A 16,687-nucleotide genomic window follows, 5' to 3' on the forward strand; every position below is an offset into this window, starting at 1 on the left:
AGATGTATATACCCTAGGACTGTCTCTTTTCCATTAGTCCCACTCTTGAGTTTGGCGCTCAGATGACCCACTTGATCTTCACAGGCAACTACAAGGAAGCAGTGAGTCAGTTCCACCCTCGCTTTCGTTGCTGTTTATATACAGACTGTCCCAACGTCACTGAATTCTGCACACCCCAAACCCCAGCACCTGTCAGCACAGCCCGACAATCGCTCCCCCACTCCCCTCTTCATTACTGAGGCAGGGTCAGAGAGATGCTCAGTGAAGAGAAGGCTTGTGGTGGCAGGGGAGAGAGAGAGAGAGAGAGAGAGAGAGACAGAGACAGAGGCGGGGGGAGAGAGAGAGACACACACACAGACAGAGGTGGGGGGGAGAGAGAGAGACAGAGGTGGGAGGGGAGAGAGAGAGAGAGACACACACAGACAGAGGCGGGGGAGAGAGAGAGAGAGACAGAGACAGAGGCGGGGGGAGAGAGAGAAACAGACAGACAGAGGCGGGGGAGTGAGAGAGAGAGAGAGAGACAGAGACAGAGGCGGGGGAGTGAGAGAGAGACAGAGACAGAGGCGGGGGGAGAGAGAGAGACACACACACAGACAGAGGCGGGGGGGAGAGAGAGAGACAGAGGTGGGAGGGGAGAGAGAGAGAGACACACACACAGACAGAGGCGGGGGGGAGAGAGAGAGACAGAGGTGGGAGGGGAGAGAGAGAGAGACACACACACAGACAGAGGCGGGGGAGAGAGAGAGAGAGACAGAGGTGGGGGAGAGAGAGAGAGAGAGACACAGAGGCGGGGGAGAGAGACAGAGACAGAGGTGGGGGGAGAGAGAGAGAGACACACACAGACAGAGGCAGGGGAAGAGAGAGAGAGACACACACAGAGACAGAGGTGGGGGAGAGAGAGAGAGAGAGACAGACAGAGGCGGGGGAGTGAGAGAGAGAGAGACAGACAGAGGTGGGGGAGTGAGAGAGAGAGAGACAGACAGAGGCGGGGGAGTGAGAGAGAGAGAGACAGACAGAGGCGGGGGAGTGAGAGAGAGAGAGACAGAGACAGAGGCGGGGGGAGAGAGAGAGAGACACACACAGAGACAGAGGTGGGGGGAGTGAGAGAGAGACAGAGACAGAGGCGGGGGGAGAGAGAGAAACAGACAGACAGAGGCGGGGGAGTGAGAGAGAGAGAGAGACAGAGACAGAGGCGGGGGAGTGAGAGAGAGACAGAGGCGGGGGAGTGAGAGAGAGAGACAGACAGAGGCGGGGGAGTGAGAGAGAGACAGAGGCGGGGGGAGAGGGAGAGAGACAGAGACAGGCGGGGGGAGAGAGAGAGAGAGACACACACACAGAGACAGAGGTGGGGGAGAGAGAGAGAGACAGACAGAGGCGGGGGAGTGAGAGAGAGACAGAGACAGGCGGGGGGAGAGAGAGAGAGAGACACACACACAGAGACAGAGGTGGGGGAGAGAGAGAGAGACAGACAGAGGCGGGGGAGTGAGAGAGAGACAGAGACAGAGGCGGGGGGAGAGAGAGAGACAGAGAGAGAGAGTCAGAGGCGGGGGGAGAGAGAGAGAGAGAGTCAGAGACATAGGTGGGGAGAGAGAGACACAGACACAGAGGCAGGGGGGAGAGAGAGAGACACAGACACACACAAAGGGAAGGGGGGAGAGAGAGAGAGAGAGACAGAGGCAGCGTGGGAAACTCACTATGTGGAACTGCTGAGAAATTGTGGATAAAATCTCCAACACATCAACATTGAAACCACAGAAACGCTGCTGTCACAAACTCATTTTATTCACCAAAACCAGCGCTTCATATAAAAAGATACAAAAAAGTGAGAAACACTCTCAAACTCACACACACGCGCACTCTCTCAAACTCACACACACGCACACTCTCTCAAACTCACACACACGCACACTCTCTCAAACTCACACACACGCACACTCTCTCAAACTCACACACACGCACACTCTCTCTCAAACTCACACACACGCACACTCTCTCTCAAACTCACACACACGCACACTCTCTCAAACTCACACACACGCACACTCTCTCAAACTCACACACACACACGCACACTCTCTCAAACTCACACACACGCACACTCTCTCAAACTCACACACACACACGCACACTCTCTCAAACTCACACACACACACGCACACACTCTCAAACTCACACACACACACACACACTCTCAAACTCACACACACACACACACACTCTCAAACTCACACACACACACACACTCTCTCAAACTCACACACACGCACACTCTCTCAAACTCACACACACACGCACACTCTCTCAAACTCACACACACGCGCACTCTCTCAAACTAACACACACACGCACACTCTCTCAAACTCACACACACGCACACTCTCTCAAACTCACACACACACACGCACACTCTCTCAAACTCACACACACACACGCACACACTCTCAAACTCACACACACACACACACACTCTCAAACTCACACACACACACACACACTCTCAAACTCACACACACACACACACTCTCTCAAACTCACACACACGCACACTCTCTCAAACTCACACACACACGCACACTCTCTCAAACTCACACACACGCGCACTCTCTCAAACTAACACACACACGCACACTCTCTCAAACTCTCACACACGCACACTCTCTCAAACTCACACACACGCACACTCTCTCAAACTCACACACACGCACACTCTCTCAAACTAACACACACACGCACACTCTCTCAAACTCACACACACGCACACTCTCTCAAACTCACACACACGCACACTCTCTCAAACTCACACACACGCACACTCTCTCAAACTCACACACATGCACACTCTCTCAAACTCACACACATGCACAAGCTCTCAAACTCACACACATGCACAAGCTCTCAAACTCACACACGCACACTCTCTCAAACTCACACACACGCACAAGCTCTCAAACTCACACACACGCACAAGCTCTCAAACTCACACACACGCACAAGCTCTCAAACTCACACACACGCACAAGCTCTCAAACTCACACACACACACAATCTCCAGGCACTGGGAGCATTTAGCCGCTCTCCACTGAGTCCAATTTTAATCGCTGTCAGAGACTCGAACTCTTCTGGAGTTGTTGAACACTAGCTGAGACAGGACTTCAGTGCACCGAAACAGGGGAGGCACACTCTCCACATGTCAGCAGCAAACACACAGTATTGGCACAGAATGTAAAGATAGGAGCGGTATCACAACACAGGCTCCATCAAGTGGCAGCAGGAACCCTGGCTGATTTCCCCCCTCTCTCTCTAACCCAGGGATCACTGGACAGTGATCAGGAGCAGGAACCCTGGCTGATTTCCCCTCTCTCTCTCTCTCTCTAACCCAGGGATCACTGGACAGGGATCAGGAGCAGGAACCCTGGCTGATTTCCCCTCTCTCTCTCTCTCTCTAACCCAGGGATCACTGGACAGGGATCAGGAGCAGGAACCCTGGCTGATTTCCCCTCTCTCTCTCTCTCTCTCTCTAACCCAGGGATCACTGGACAGGGATCAGGAGCAGGAACCCTGGCTGATTTCCCCTCTCTCTCTCTCTAACCCAGGGATCACTGGACAGGGATCAGGAGCAGGAACCCTGGCTGATTTCCACAGTTACTGCTGGGATAGTGGGGGGGGTGGGAGAGAGAGAGAGAGAGACGCTAATGGAATGGAATGGGAGGCAGGCAAGGGGGCCGATATTGTAGACGGTCGGTGGAGGGGTGTTTGGGGGGGTGGGGGGTGGAAAGAGAGAGATGGAGGGCGGGCGTCCCGTGACTGGACACCCCGGGACTGGCTATGAGGTGGGAGGGGAGGCTGGAGAGAGAGGGAGGGGAGGCTGTGGAGGGGGAGGGTAGGGTAGGGAGGGGGAGGGGAAGCTGGGGAGGGGGAGGGGAGGGTGGGGGCAGGTGGGGGAACAGGCGGTTCAGGTACCCGAGCCCTTGCGCTGCCTGCCCAAGCTCCAGCGCCTGGCGGAGGGGGAGGAGGGCGGGTTGTGGGGCTGGGCCGAGGAGCTGGGAGGTGGGTGAGGGGTATCGGAGGGGGCAGGGACAGGGTCAGGGGCAGGGTCAGGGGCAGAGCTGCCCCCCTCGGCCGCCAGGGTCACCCGCTGCCTGACGCTGGCCGGGAGGTCAGGCAGCCTGAGGGGGGGAGCAGCCCGGGGCTGCTCGGGCGAGGCCACCTTGCCCGTGGAGTGGACCAGGAGGCCGCTGGTGAGGCCTGACCCGCTCTGCGCTCGCCTCCCCTCGCCCCCGCGGCGCCCCCCCAGCAGGCTGAGGCTGTAGCCCAGCACAAAGAGGAGCAGGGCCAGGCCGTGGATGTAGTAGTAGAGGGTCTTCCAGAAGGCCAGGGTGTCGTGCCAGGTCAGCAGCACAAAGCCCATGCACATGTAGTCATAGGCGCGCATCTTGAGGAACCAGTGGACCCAGTCGTACAGGCCCTGGCTCCTCTCCCCCAGGCGCTGCCTCAGCCCCACATCCAGGGCCCCCTCGGCCGCCAGGCACAGCGGGATGGTCAGGAAACTCAGGTAGTAGCCGGGGTGGATCCCGTGCCAATAGGCGCTGACCAGCATGGTCCAGCCAATCCTGGAGAGGGAGGAGAAGGGGAGGGAGAGAGAGGACAAGATGGTCAGATCGCAGACTCCAGGGACAGAGCAGCTACAACAACAGCAACCCACACCCCCCCACAACTTCCCCACCACCTCCAAACCCACCTCACACACCCGGCCGTACCCACCTCCCCATCGTCTCTGTCTACCCCGTGATCGATCCAATTCTCCCCCTCCCTCTCCACACGCCCCCATCTCCCCATCGTCTCTCTGTCTACCCCGTGATCGATCCAATTCTCCCCCTCCCTCCCCACACGCCCCCATCACCCCATCGTCTCTCTGTCTATCCCGTGATCGATCCAATTCTCCCCCTCCCTCTCCACACGCCCCCATCTCCCCATCGTCTCTCTGTCTACCCCGTGATCGATCCAATTCTCCCCCTCCCTCCCCACACGCCCCCATCTCCCCATCGTCTCTCTGTCTACCCCGTGATCGATCCAATTCTCCCCCTCCCTCCCCACACGCCCCCATCACCCCATCGTCTCTGTCTACCCCGTGATCGATCCAATTCTCCCCCTCCCTCTCCACACGCCCCCATCACCCCATCGTCTCTCTGTCTACCCCGTGATCGATCCAATTCTCCCCCTCCCTCCCCACACGCCCCCATCTCCCCATCGTCTCTCTCTGTCTACCCCGTGATCGATCCAATTCTCCCCCTCCCTCCCCACACGCCCCCATCTCCCCATCGTCTCTCTCTGTCTACCCCGTGATCGATCCAATTCTCCCCCTCCCTCCCCACACGCCCCCATCTCCCCATCGTCTCTCTCTGTCTACCCCGTGATCGATCCAAATCTCCCCCTCCCTCCCCACACGCCCCCATCTCCCCATCGTCTGTCTACCCCGTGATCGATCCAATTCTCCCCCTCCCTCTCCACACGCCCCCATCACCCCATCGTCTCTGTCTACCCCGTGATCGATCCAATTCTCCCCCTCCCTCCCCACACGCCCCCATCTCCTCATCGTCTCTCTGTCTACCCCGTGATCGATCCAATTCTCCCCCTCCCTCCCCACACGCCCCCATCTCCCCATCGTCTCTCTCTGTCTACCCCGTGATCGATCCAATTCTCCCCCTCCCTCCCCACACGCCCCCATCTCCCCATCGTCTCTCTCTGTCTACCCCATGATCGATCCAATTCTCCCCCTCCCTCCCCACACGCCCCCATCTCCCCATCGTCTCTCTCTGTCTACCCCGTGATCGATCCAATTCTCCCCCTCCCTCCCCACACGCCCCCATCACCCCATCGTCTCTCTGTCTACCCCGTGATCGATCCAATTCTCCCCCTCCCTCCCCACACGCCCCCATCTCCCCATCGTCTCTCTCTGTCTACCCCGTGATCGATCCAATTCTCCCCCTCCCTCCCCACACGCCCCCATCTCCCCATCGTCTGTCTACCCCGTGATCGATCCAATTCTCCCCCTCCCTCCCCACACGCCCCCATCTCCCCATCGTCTCTGTCTACCCCGTGATCGATCCAATTCTCCCCCTCCCTCCCCACACGCCCCCATCTCACCATCGTCTCTCTCTGTCTACCCCGTGATCGATCCAATTCTCCCCCTCCCTCCCCACACGCCCCCATCTCCCCATCGTCTCTCTCTGTCTACCCCGTGATCGATCCAATTCTCCCCCTCCCTCCCCACACGCCCCCATCTCCCCATCGTCTCTGTCTACCCCGTGATCGATCCAATTCTCCCCCTCCCTCCCCACACGCCCCCATCTCCCCATCGTCTCTCTCTGTCTACCCCGTGATCGATCCAATTCTCCCCCTCCCTCCCCACACGCCCCCATCTCACCATCGTCTCTCTCTATCTCTCTCTCTCTGCCCCGTGATCGATCCAATTCTTCCTCTCCCACCCTTCCTCCGTCTCCCTGTCAATGTTTCCCCCTTCGAGTATTTATCCGATTTCCCCTTTTTGAAAATGCCGATTGAATCTGCTTCCGACGCCCTTTCGGGCAGCGCCTTCCAGATCACAACAACTCGCTGTGTTTAAAACTAAACCTTTCCCCCATCTCCCCCCCCTCCCCACTCACCCCCACCAACCCCCATCTCCCCCCCTCCCCACCCCCACTCATCCCAAACTCACCCTCACCCAACCCCGCCCCCCTCTGGTTCTTTCCCCCAATCGCCCTCAATCTGTGTGTCCCTCTGGTTCCCGATTCTCCTGCCACCGGGAACAGTTTCTCCTCATTGACCCCCCCCGCCCCTCATCACAGACCCTTCCCGATTCCGAACGCCTCGATTCAATCTCCCCCTTAACCTTCTCCGCTCCGAGGGGAACGAGGACCCCCAGCTCCTCCCAGTCTCTCTCTCTCTCCGCGCGGACTGAAACCCCTCATCCCCCACTCCCAGGGGGAGGAACCGTTCTGGCAAATCTCCTCCGCACCCCCTCTCCGCGCAATTCCTGAAATCCCGATGGCCGCAAACAGTCCGGTTGAGGTCGAGAAGCCGGAGGAGAGAGATATTAGGGAGGGAGGGAGAGAGAGAGGGTGCAGGAGGAGGAGGAGGAGAGGCTGGATGGGATGTGGGGGGAAGAGATTTCGGGGAGGTGGAGCTCACCGGAGTATGCGGGTCTTGACGGGAGCGCTCCTGTAGATGTAGTTAGCCAGCCACCACTGTACTGTCATGTTCCAATACTTCATCCCGTCCTTCACAGAGGTGCAGAAATCCGTGTTGTGAGGGTCAATGTTCCTGATGGTCTCAAAGTCATATTCCTGAACTTCGCTGAGTGGGGAAAGGGGCAGACACGGGGTCAAGATACACAGCGCACTCACTCACTACACGCGCAAAACCACTCACCCAAATCATCCCTCAATCTCACCTACCCCCGTCTCCCTCACTCCCCACCTTCCCCCCCGTCTCCCGCACTCCCCACCTTCCCCCCCGTCTCCCGCACTCCCCACCTTCCCCCCCGTCTCCCTCACTCCCCACCTTCCCCCCCCCGTCTCCCTCACTCCCCACCTTCCCCCCCCCCCGTCTCCCTCACTCCCCACCTTCCCCCCCGTCTCCCTCACTCCCCACCGTCCGCCCCGTCTCCCTCACTCCCCACCTTCCCCCCCGTCTCCCGCACTCCCCACCTTCCCCCCCGTCTCCCGCACTCCCCACCTTCCCCCCCGTCTCCCGCACTCCCCACCTTCCCCCCCCGTCTCCCTCACTCCCCACCTTCCCCCCCGTCTCCCTCACTCCCCACCTTCCCCCCCGTCTCCCTCACTCCCCACCTTCCCCCCCGTCTCCCTCACTCCCCACCGTCCGCCCCGTCTCCCTCACTCCCCACCTTCCCCCCCGTCTCCCGCACTCCCCACCGTCCGCCCCGTCTCCCGCACTCCCCACCTTCCCCCCCGTCTCCCTCACTCCCCACCGTCCGCCCCGTCTCCCTCACTCCCCACCTTCCCCCCCGTCTCCCTCACTCCCCACCGTCCGCCCCGTCTCCCTCACTCCCCACCTTCCCCCCCCGTCTCCCTCACTCCCCACCTTCCCCCCCCGTCTCCCTCACTCCCCACCTTCCCCCCCCGTCTCCCTCACTCCCCACCTTCCCCCCCCGTCTCCCTCACTCCCCACCTTCCCCCCCCGTCTCCCGCACTCCCCACCTTCCCCCCCCGTCTCCCGCACTCCCCACCTTCCCCCCCCCGTCTCCCGCACTCCCCACCTTCCCCCCCCGTCTCCCTCACTCCCCACCTTCCCCCCCCCGTCTCCCTCACTCCCCACCTTCCCCCCCGTCTCCCTCACTCCCCACCTTCCCCCCCGTCTCCCTCACTCCCCACCTTCCCCCCCCCGTCTCCCTCACTCCCCACCTTCCCCCCCCGTCTCCCTCACTCCCCACCTTCCCCCCCCGTCTCCCTCACTCCCCACCTTCCCCCCGTCTCCCTCACTCCCCACCTTCCCCCCCGTCTCCCTCACTCCCCACCTTCCCCCCCCGTCTCCCTCACTCCCCACCTTCCCCCCCCGTCTCCCTCACTCCCCACCTTCCCCCCCGTCTCCCTCACTCCCCACCTTCCCCCCCCGTCTCCCATCTCCCCACCTTCCCCCCCGTCTCCCTCACTCCCCACCTTCCCCCCCGTCTCCCTCACTCCCCACCTTCCCCCCCGTCTCCCTCACTCCCCACCTTCCCCCCCGTCTCCCTCACTCCCCACCTTCCCCCCCGTCTCCCTCACTCCCCACCTTCCCCCCCGTCTCCCATCTCCCCACCTTCCCCCCCGTCTCCCTCACTCCCCACCTTCCCCCCCGTCTCCCTCACTCCCCACCTTCCCCCCCGTCTCCCTCACTCCCCACCTTCCCCCCCGTCTCCCTCAATCCCCACCTACCCCCGTCTCCCTCAATCCCCACCTACCCCCGTCTCCCTCAATCCCCACCTACCCCCGTCTCCCTCAATCCCCACCTACCCCCGTCTCCCTCAATCCCCACCTACCCCCGTCTCCCTCAATCCCCACCTACCCACCTACCCCCGTTTCCCTCAATCCCCACCTACCCACGTCTCCCTCAATCCCACCTTCTCCCCGTCTCCCTCAATCCCCACCTACCCACCTTCTCCCTCAATCCCCACCTACCCGTCTCCCTCAATCCCCACCTACCCACCTACCCCCGTCTCCCTCAATCCCCACCTACCCACCTTCTCCCCGTCTCCCTCAATCCCCACCTACCCACCTTCTCCCCCGTCTCCCTCAATCCCCACCTACCCACCTTCTCCCCGTCTCCCTCAATCGCCACCTACCCACCTTCTCCCCATCTCCCTCAATCCCCACCCACCCACCTTCTCCCCCGTCTCCCTCAATCCCCACCTACCCACCTTCTCCCCGTCTCCCTCAATCGCCACCTACCCACCTTCTCCCCGTCTCCCTCAATCCCCACCTACCCACCGTCTCCCCGTCTCCCTCAATCCCCACCTACCCACCTTCTCCCCGTCTCCCTCAATCCCCACCTACCCACCTACCCCCGTCTCCCTCAATCCCCACCTACCCACCTTCTCCCCGTCTCCCGCACTCCCCACCTTCCCCCCCGTCTCCCTCACTCCCCACCGTCCGCCCGTCTCCCTCACTCCCCACCTTCCCCCCCGTCTCCCTCACTCCCCACCGTCCGCCCCGTCTCCCTCACTCCCCACCTTCCCCCCCGTCTCCCTCACTCCCCACCTTCCCCCCCCGTCTCCCTCACTCCCCACCTTCCCCCCCCGTCTCCCTCACTCCCCACCTTCCCCCCCGTCTCCCTCACTCCCCACCTTCCCCCCCCGTCTCCCGCACTCCCCACCTTCCCCCCCCCGTCTCCCGCACTCCCCACCTTCCCCCCCCGTCTCCCTCACTCCCCACCTTCCCCCCCCCGTCTCCCTCACTCCCCACCTTCCCCCCGTCTCCCTCACTCCCCACCTTCCCCCCCGTCTCCCTCACTCCCCACCTTCCCCCCCCGTCTCCCTCACTCCCCACCTTCCCCCCCCCGTCTCCCTCACTCCCCACCTTCCCCCCCCGTCTCCCTCACTCCCCACCTTCCCCCCGTCTCCCTCACTCCCCACCTTCCCCCCCGTCTCCCTCACTCCCCACCTTCCCCCCCCGTCTCCCTCACTCCCCACCTTCCCCCCCCGTCTCCCTCACTCCCCACCTTCCCCCCCCGTCTCCCGCACTCCCCACCTTCCCCCCCGTCTCCCGCACTCCCCACCTTCCCCCCCCGTCTCCCATCTCCCCACCTTCCCCCCCGTCTCCCTCACTCCCCACCTTCCCCCCCGTCTCCCTCACTCCCCACCTTCCCCCCCGTCTCCCTCACTCCCCACCTTCCCCCCCGTCTCCCTCACTCCCCACCTTCCCCCCCGTCTCCCTCACTCCCCACCTTCCCCCCCGTCTCCCATCTCCCCACCTTCCCCCCCGTCTCCCTCACTCCCCACCTTCCCCCCCGTCTCCCTCACTCCCCACCTTCCCCCCCGTCTCCCTCAATCCCCACCTACCCCCGTCTCCCTCAATCCCCACCTACCCCCGTCTCCCTCAATCCCCACCTACCCCCGTCTCCCTCAATCCCCACCTACCCCCGTCTCCCTCAATCCCCACCTACCCCCGTCTCCCTCAATCCCCACCTACCCACCTACCCCCGTTTCCCTCAATCCCCACCTACCCACGTCTCCCTCAATCCCACCTTCTCCCCGTCTCCCTCAATCCCCACCTACCCACCTTCTCCCTCAATCCCCACCTACCCGTCTCCCTCAATCCCCACCTACCCACCTACCCCCGTCTCCCTCAATCCCCACCTACCCACCTTCTCCCCGTCTCCCTCAATCCCCACCTACCCACCTTCTCCCCCGTCTCCCTCAATCCCCACCTACCCACCTTCTCCCCGTCTCCCTCAATCGCCACCTACTCACCTTCTCCCCATCTCCCTCAATCCCCACCCACCCACCTTCTCCCCCGTCTCCCTCAATCCCCACCTACCCACCTTCTCCCCGTCTCCCTCAATCGCCACCTACCCACCTTCTCCCCGTCTCCCTCAATCCCCACCTACCCACCGTCTCCCCGTCTCCCTCAATCCCCACCTACCCACCTTCTCCCCGTCTCCCTCAATCCCCACCTACCCACCTTCTCCCCGTCTCCCTCAATCCCCACCTACCCACCTTCTCCCCGTCTCCCTCAATCCCCACCTACCCACCTTCTCCCCGTCTCCCTCAATCCCCACCTTCCCCAGTCAGTGCCGGTGGGTACGCTCACCTCCCTGCTGTGTAGTACTGATGTGTGGGCCCGTTACCGGGACGGGCCTTGGCTCCCACTGGGTAAGCTCCGAAGGCTGCGGACATGCAGGCGCACTCAGCAAAGGTCCAGGCCACGTAGAAACGCAGGCGGAAGACCAGGAAGATGAGGCTGGTGTAGAAGAGTCGGTAGAGGAGGCTGTGCTCAGTGAAGGCCTCGGTTTTCACATACTCTAGTGGGCAGAGGCGTGACACCAGCAGGAAGGCCACGCCATACAGGGGACCCAGCCTCAATCGCTCCAACATCGGCCTCCAGCTCGGGATCTTGTTCAGGTCAGCATCGTACACCCAGTCCTGGTAGGTCTTGTAACGATAGAAGGGACCTGGGTAAAGGGGGAGAGCGAGCGGGAGAGAGAGGGAGGGTGGCGGGGGGAGAGAGGTGAAGATTATTAGTGCAATTAGATAAAGAGAGAAAATATCAAGAGGGGGAGGCGGTGGCGAGCGGTACTGTCACTGGGCTGGTAATCGACAGTCCCCGGTTAACGCCCTGGGGACCCGGGTTCGATCCCCACCCCCGGCCGCTGGTGGGGTTTAAATCCGATGAATAAAATCGGGAGTTGAAAACCAGTCTGGGTAACGGGGACCGTAAAACTATCATCGAGAGTCGTAAAGACTCATTGCGTTCACTCATGTCCCTTGAGGGAGGGAAATCTGCCGTCCTTACCCACTCTGGCCCTACACATGACTCCAGACCCACACAGCAACTTCCCCTAGAAATGGCCGAGTGAGACACTCATTTCAAAGGCGGGGGGTGGGGGGGGGAGGGGGGGCAATTAGGGACGAGCAACAAATGCCGGCCTGGCCAGAGGCACCCCCAGCCGGTGAAGGAATAGAAGAGAGACACACAGAGGGAGTGAGCAAACAGGTTGTACATCCACAATACACAGGAGAGCGTGTTGCAGAGTAGGGCTGTGAGTGTTGAAGTGACGCAGCAGTGTATGTGCGCACAGCAAGATCCCACACACAGCAACGTGATAACAACCCTGGTGTCAGTGCTGGGCCCAGGGCCTGGTGCCGAGCCTCCCTCACACACTGCTCTTCATCCCAAAGTGACCGTGGGACCCCTAACACCCACCCGGGAGGGCAGGTGAGAAACGGGAAGGACAGCATCTCCGACAGTGCAGCACTCCCTCAGTACTGGCACCGGGGGGAGTGTCAGTGTCGAATATGGAGCTCAAATCCTAGAGTATATACATCTCCCTCCGACAGTGCAGCACTCCTTCAGTACTGGCACCGGGGGGAGTGTCGGCCTGGATTATGGAGCTCAAACCTGTTCAGCAGGGGCCTCGAACCCATGACCATTGTCCTGTGAGGTAACAGACGTGTGTTATCAACTGAGAGGAGAGTCAGGTTTGTCCTGTGTCTGTGAGGTGAGGAAGAGAGAGAGCGTGCGAGCGTGGGTCTAACCTGTCATGATGCCGAGGTAGCAGTAGCTGTAGTAAATCATATCCTTCAGCCCAGGCATGAGGCCAGCTATTATCCTTCCCCTCGTGGGTCCACTCTGCTCCACCTGCCTCGAAACCGAATCCAGGTAGGCCCGATTCAACTCTGCAGCTAAACTCACCATCTGTACAGAGACACGGAGCACAGGGTTAGCACAGGAACAGCAGGAGGCCATTCAGCCCGTCTCGAACCTGTTACACAGGAACAGGAGGAGGCCCATTCGGCCCCTCGAGCCTGTTACACAGGAACAGGAGGAGGCCCATTCGGCCCCTCGAGCCTGTTACACAGGAACAGGAGGAGGCCCATTCGTCCCCTCGAGCCTGTTACACAGGAACAGGAGGAGGCCCATTCAGCCCCTCGAGCCTGTTACACAGGAACAGGAGGAGGCCCATTCAGCCCCTTCTCGTGCCTGTTACACAGGAACAGGAGGAGGACCATTCGGCCCCTTCTCGAGCCTGTTACACAGGAACAGGAGGAGGCCCATTCAGCCCCTCGAGCCTGTTACACAGGAACAGGAGGAGGTTCATTCAGCCCCTCGAGCCTGTTACACAGGAACAGGAGGAGGCCCATTCGTCCCCTCGAGCCTGTTACACAGGAACAGGAGGAGGCCCATTCGTCCCCTCGAGCCTGTTACACAGGAACAGGAGGAGGCCCATTCAGCCCCTCGAGCCTGTTACACAGGAACAGGAGGAGGCCCATTCAGCCCCTTCTCGTGCCTGTTACACAGGAACAGGAGGAGGACCATTCGGCCCCTTCTCGAGCCTGTTACACAGGAACAGGAGGAGGTTCATTCAGCCCCTCGAGCCTGTTACACAGGAACAGGAGGAGGCCCATTCAGCCCCTTCTCGAGCCTGTTACACAGGAACAGGAGGAGGCCCATTCAGCCCCTCGAGCCTGTTACACAGGAACAGGAGGAGGCCCATTCAGCCCCTCGAGCCTGTTACACAGGAACAGGAGGAGGCCCATTCAGCCCCTCGAGCCTGTTACACAGGAACAGGAGGAGGCCCATTCAGCCCCTCGAGCCTGTTACACAGGAACAGGAGGAGGTTCATTCAGCCCCTCGAGCCTGTTACACAGGAACAGGAGGAGGCCCATTCGGCCCCTCGAGCCTGTTACACAGGAACAGGAGGAGGCCCATTCGGCCCCTCGAGCCTGTTACACAGGAACAGGAGGAGGCCCATTCGGCCCCTCGAGCCTGTTACACAGGAACAGGAGGAGGCCTATTCGGCCCCTCGAGCCTGTTACACAGGAACAGGAGGTTAGGGTTGGATTTAAAGAATGATTTAGAAACCGTTTGCCAGTCTCACCTTGAGAGTCAGCAGCAGTTGCACAGCGTTGGCGAACGGTGTAGGAACAGGAAGCTTCAGAAAGGCCTGCATTCGGAAGAATAGCAGGTAAGCGAACGTCCATAGCAGGGTCAGGTAATAGCAGTGTCTGTGGATCAGAGAGACGGACAATTAACGGCACAATATCACATCGGAGACACGGAGAGTGAGCCAGGGCTGATCGAGAGGGGGGAGAGAGAAGGGGGAGAAGGTGGGGGGGGCGGGGGAGAGAGAGGGAGAGGGAGGCGGTAAGAGAGTGAGAGAGAGGTGGAGAGAAAGGAGAGAGAGAGAGGTAGGGGATAGAGAGAGAGAGGCGGAGGTACGGGGGAGCGAGAGAGAGAGATGTCGTCGGGACAAGGTCAGTCCCCAGGGGGAGACCCATCCCCCTCCCCCCAGCGCGGGGTCAGTCCCCATGGGGAGACCCGTCTCCCCCAGCGAGGGGTCAGTCCCCATGGGGAGACCCATCCCCCTCCCCCCAGCGAGGGGTCCGTCCCCACTGGGAGACCCATTACCCCCCAGCAAGGGGTCAGTCCCCAGGGGGAGGAGGCGGTAATAGGGCAGGGGGGGTGGTTCAATGAGGTGGACTCACCTGCTGGAGAATTTGATGATGCACCATGTGATGATGATGGTGAGCAGCGAGTGGAAGGTGTGGAAACCACATGTTGCAAACACCATTGAGAATCCAAACACCGTGGCACCCAATCCCCTCACCAGCGTCCCTGCAAAAGAAAGCACAGGGAGATCTTTCCATCAGGCCTCATACCAGCTCAGCACTCAACAGCTCGGGTCCTAGAGTATATACATCTCCCTCCGACAGTGCAGCACTCCCTCAGTACTGGCACCGGGGCGAGTGTCGGCCTGGATTATGGAGCTCAAATCCTAGAGTATATACCATAAGACATAGGAGCAGAAATTAGGCCATTCGGCCCATCGAGTCTGCTCTGCCATTCAATCATGGCTGATAAGTTTCACAACCCCATTCTCCCGCCTTCTCTCCGTAACCTTTTCATCCCCTTACCAGTCAAGAACCAATCTATCTCGGTCTTAAATACACTCAATGACCTGGCCTCCACAGCCTTCTGTGGCAATGAATTCCATAGATTCACCACTCTCTGGCTAAAGAAGTTTCTCCTCATCTCTGTTCTAAAAGGTCTTCCCTTTACTCTGAGGCTGTGCCCTCAGGTCCTAGTCTCTCCTACTAATGGAAACATCTTCCCCACGTCCCACTCTATCCAGGCCTTTCAGTATTCTGTAAGTTTCAATCAGATCCCCCCCTCATCCTTCTAAACTCCATCGAGTATAGACCCAGAGTCCTCAAACGTTCCTCATATGTTAAGCCTTTCATTCCTGGGATCGTTCTCGTGAACCTCCTCTGGACCCTCTCCGGGGCCAGCACATCCTTCCTGAGATACGGGCCCAAAATTGCTCACAATATTCTAAATGTGGTCTGACCAGAGCCTTATTAAGCTTCAGCAGCACATCCCTGCTTTTATATTCTAGTCCTCTCGAAGTAAATGCCAACATTGCATTTGCCTTCCGAACTACCGACTCAACCTGCAAGTTAACCTTAAGGGAATCCTGGACTAGGACTCCCAAGTCCCTTTGCACTCCAGATTTCTGAATTCTCTCCCCATTTAGAAAATAGTCTATGCCTCTATTCTTCCTACCAAAGTGCATGACCTCACACTTCCCCACGTTGTATTCCATCTGCCACTTCTTTGCCCATTCTCCTAACCTGTCCAAATCCTTTTGCAGCCTCCCTGCCTCCTCAATACTACCTGTCCCTCCACCTATCTTTGTATCATCTGCAAACTTAGCCAGGATGCCCTCGGTTCCTTCATCTAGATCATTAATGTATAAAGTGAAAAGTTGTGGTCCCAACACTGACCCCTGCGGAACTCCACTAGTCACCGGCCGCCATCCTGAGAAGGACCCCCTTATCCCCACTCTCTGCCTCCCGCCAGACAGCCAATCTTCTATCCATGCTAGTACCTTGCCTCTAACACCATGAGCTCTTATCTTACTGAACAGCCTCCTGTGCGTTACCTTGTCAAAGACCTTCTGGAAGTCCAAGTAGATAACATCCATTGGCTCTCCTTTGTCTAACCTACTTGTTACCTCCTCAAAGAATTCTAACAGATTTGTCAGGCATGACCTCCCCTTGATGAAACCATGCTGACTTTGCCCTATTTTCCCATGCACTTCCAAGTATTCTGAAATCGCATCCTTAATAATGGGCTCTAAAATCTTACCAACGACCGAGGTCAGGCTAATCGGCCTGTAATTTCCCGTCTTTTGCCTCACTCCCTTCTTAAACAGGGGGGTTACATTAGCGATTTTCCAGTCCTCTGGGACCCTCCCTGACTCCAGTGATTCCTGAAAGATCACCACTAACGCCTCCACTATCTCTTCAGCTATCTCCTTCAGATAAATCTCCCTCCGACAGTGCAGCACTCCCTCAGTACTGGCACCGGGGGGAGTGTCGGCCTGGATTATGGAGCTCAAATCATAGAGTATATAAATCTCCCTCCGACAGTGCAGCACTCCCTCAGTACTGGCACCGGGGGGAGTCTCGGTC

The 16,687-nt window shown here is 59.6% G+C and overlaps 1 protein-coding gene and 1 long non-coding RNA gene across 2 annotated transcripts in view; both read right to left on the reverse strand.

The window, feature by feature from the left end:
- Positions 1-1,761: 1,761 nt before the first annotated feature.
- On the reverse strand, positions 1,762-3,536 carry LOC144677221 (uncharacterized). The gene is made up of 2 exons (XR_013575580.1): positions 2,216-3,536; positions 1,762-2,102 (listed from the first exon to the last, which is right to left on the reverse strand). It is a non-coding gene; the product is annotated as an uncharacterized LOC144677221 (long non-coding RNA).
- A 3,648-nt stretch (positions 3,537-7,184) lies between these two features.
- mboat7 (membrane bound O-acyltransferase domain containing 7) overlaps positions 7,185-16,687 on the reverse strand; it is a 12,896-nt gene continuing 3,393 nt past the window's right edge. The window contains exons 3-7 of the mRNA XM_078537404.1: positions 14,699-14,828; positions 14,092-14,218; positions 12,749-12,908; positions 11,304-11,664; positions 7,185-7,353 (exon numbers count right to left, since the gene is read on the reverse strand). Of these exons, the coding sequence (XP_078393530.1) occupies positions 7,185-7,353; positions 11,304-11,664; positions 12,749-12,908; positions 14,092-14,218; positions 14,699-14,828 (947 nt within the window). The remainder of the gene's footprint in view (positions 7,354-11,303; positions 11,665-12,748; positions 12,909-14,091; positions 14,219-14,698; positions 14,829-16,687) is intronic.

This window comes from Cetorhinus maximus, unplaced genomic scaffold (genome assembly GCF_964194155.1).
Source record: "Cetorhinus maximus unplaced genomic scaffold, sCetMax3.hap1.1 HAP1_SCAFFOLD_2316, whole genome shotgun sequence".
Lineage (NCBI taxonomy): Eukaryota > Metazoa > Chordata > Chondrichthyes > Lamniformes > Cetorhinidae > Cetorhinus > Cetorhinus maximus.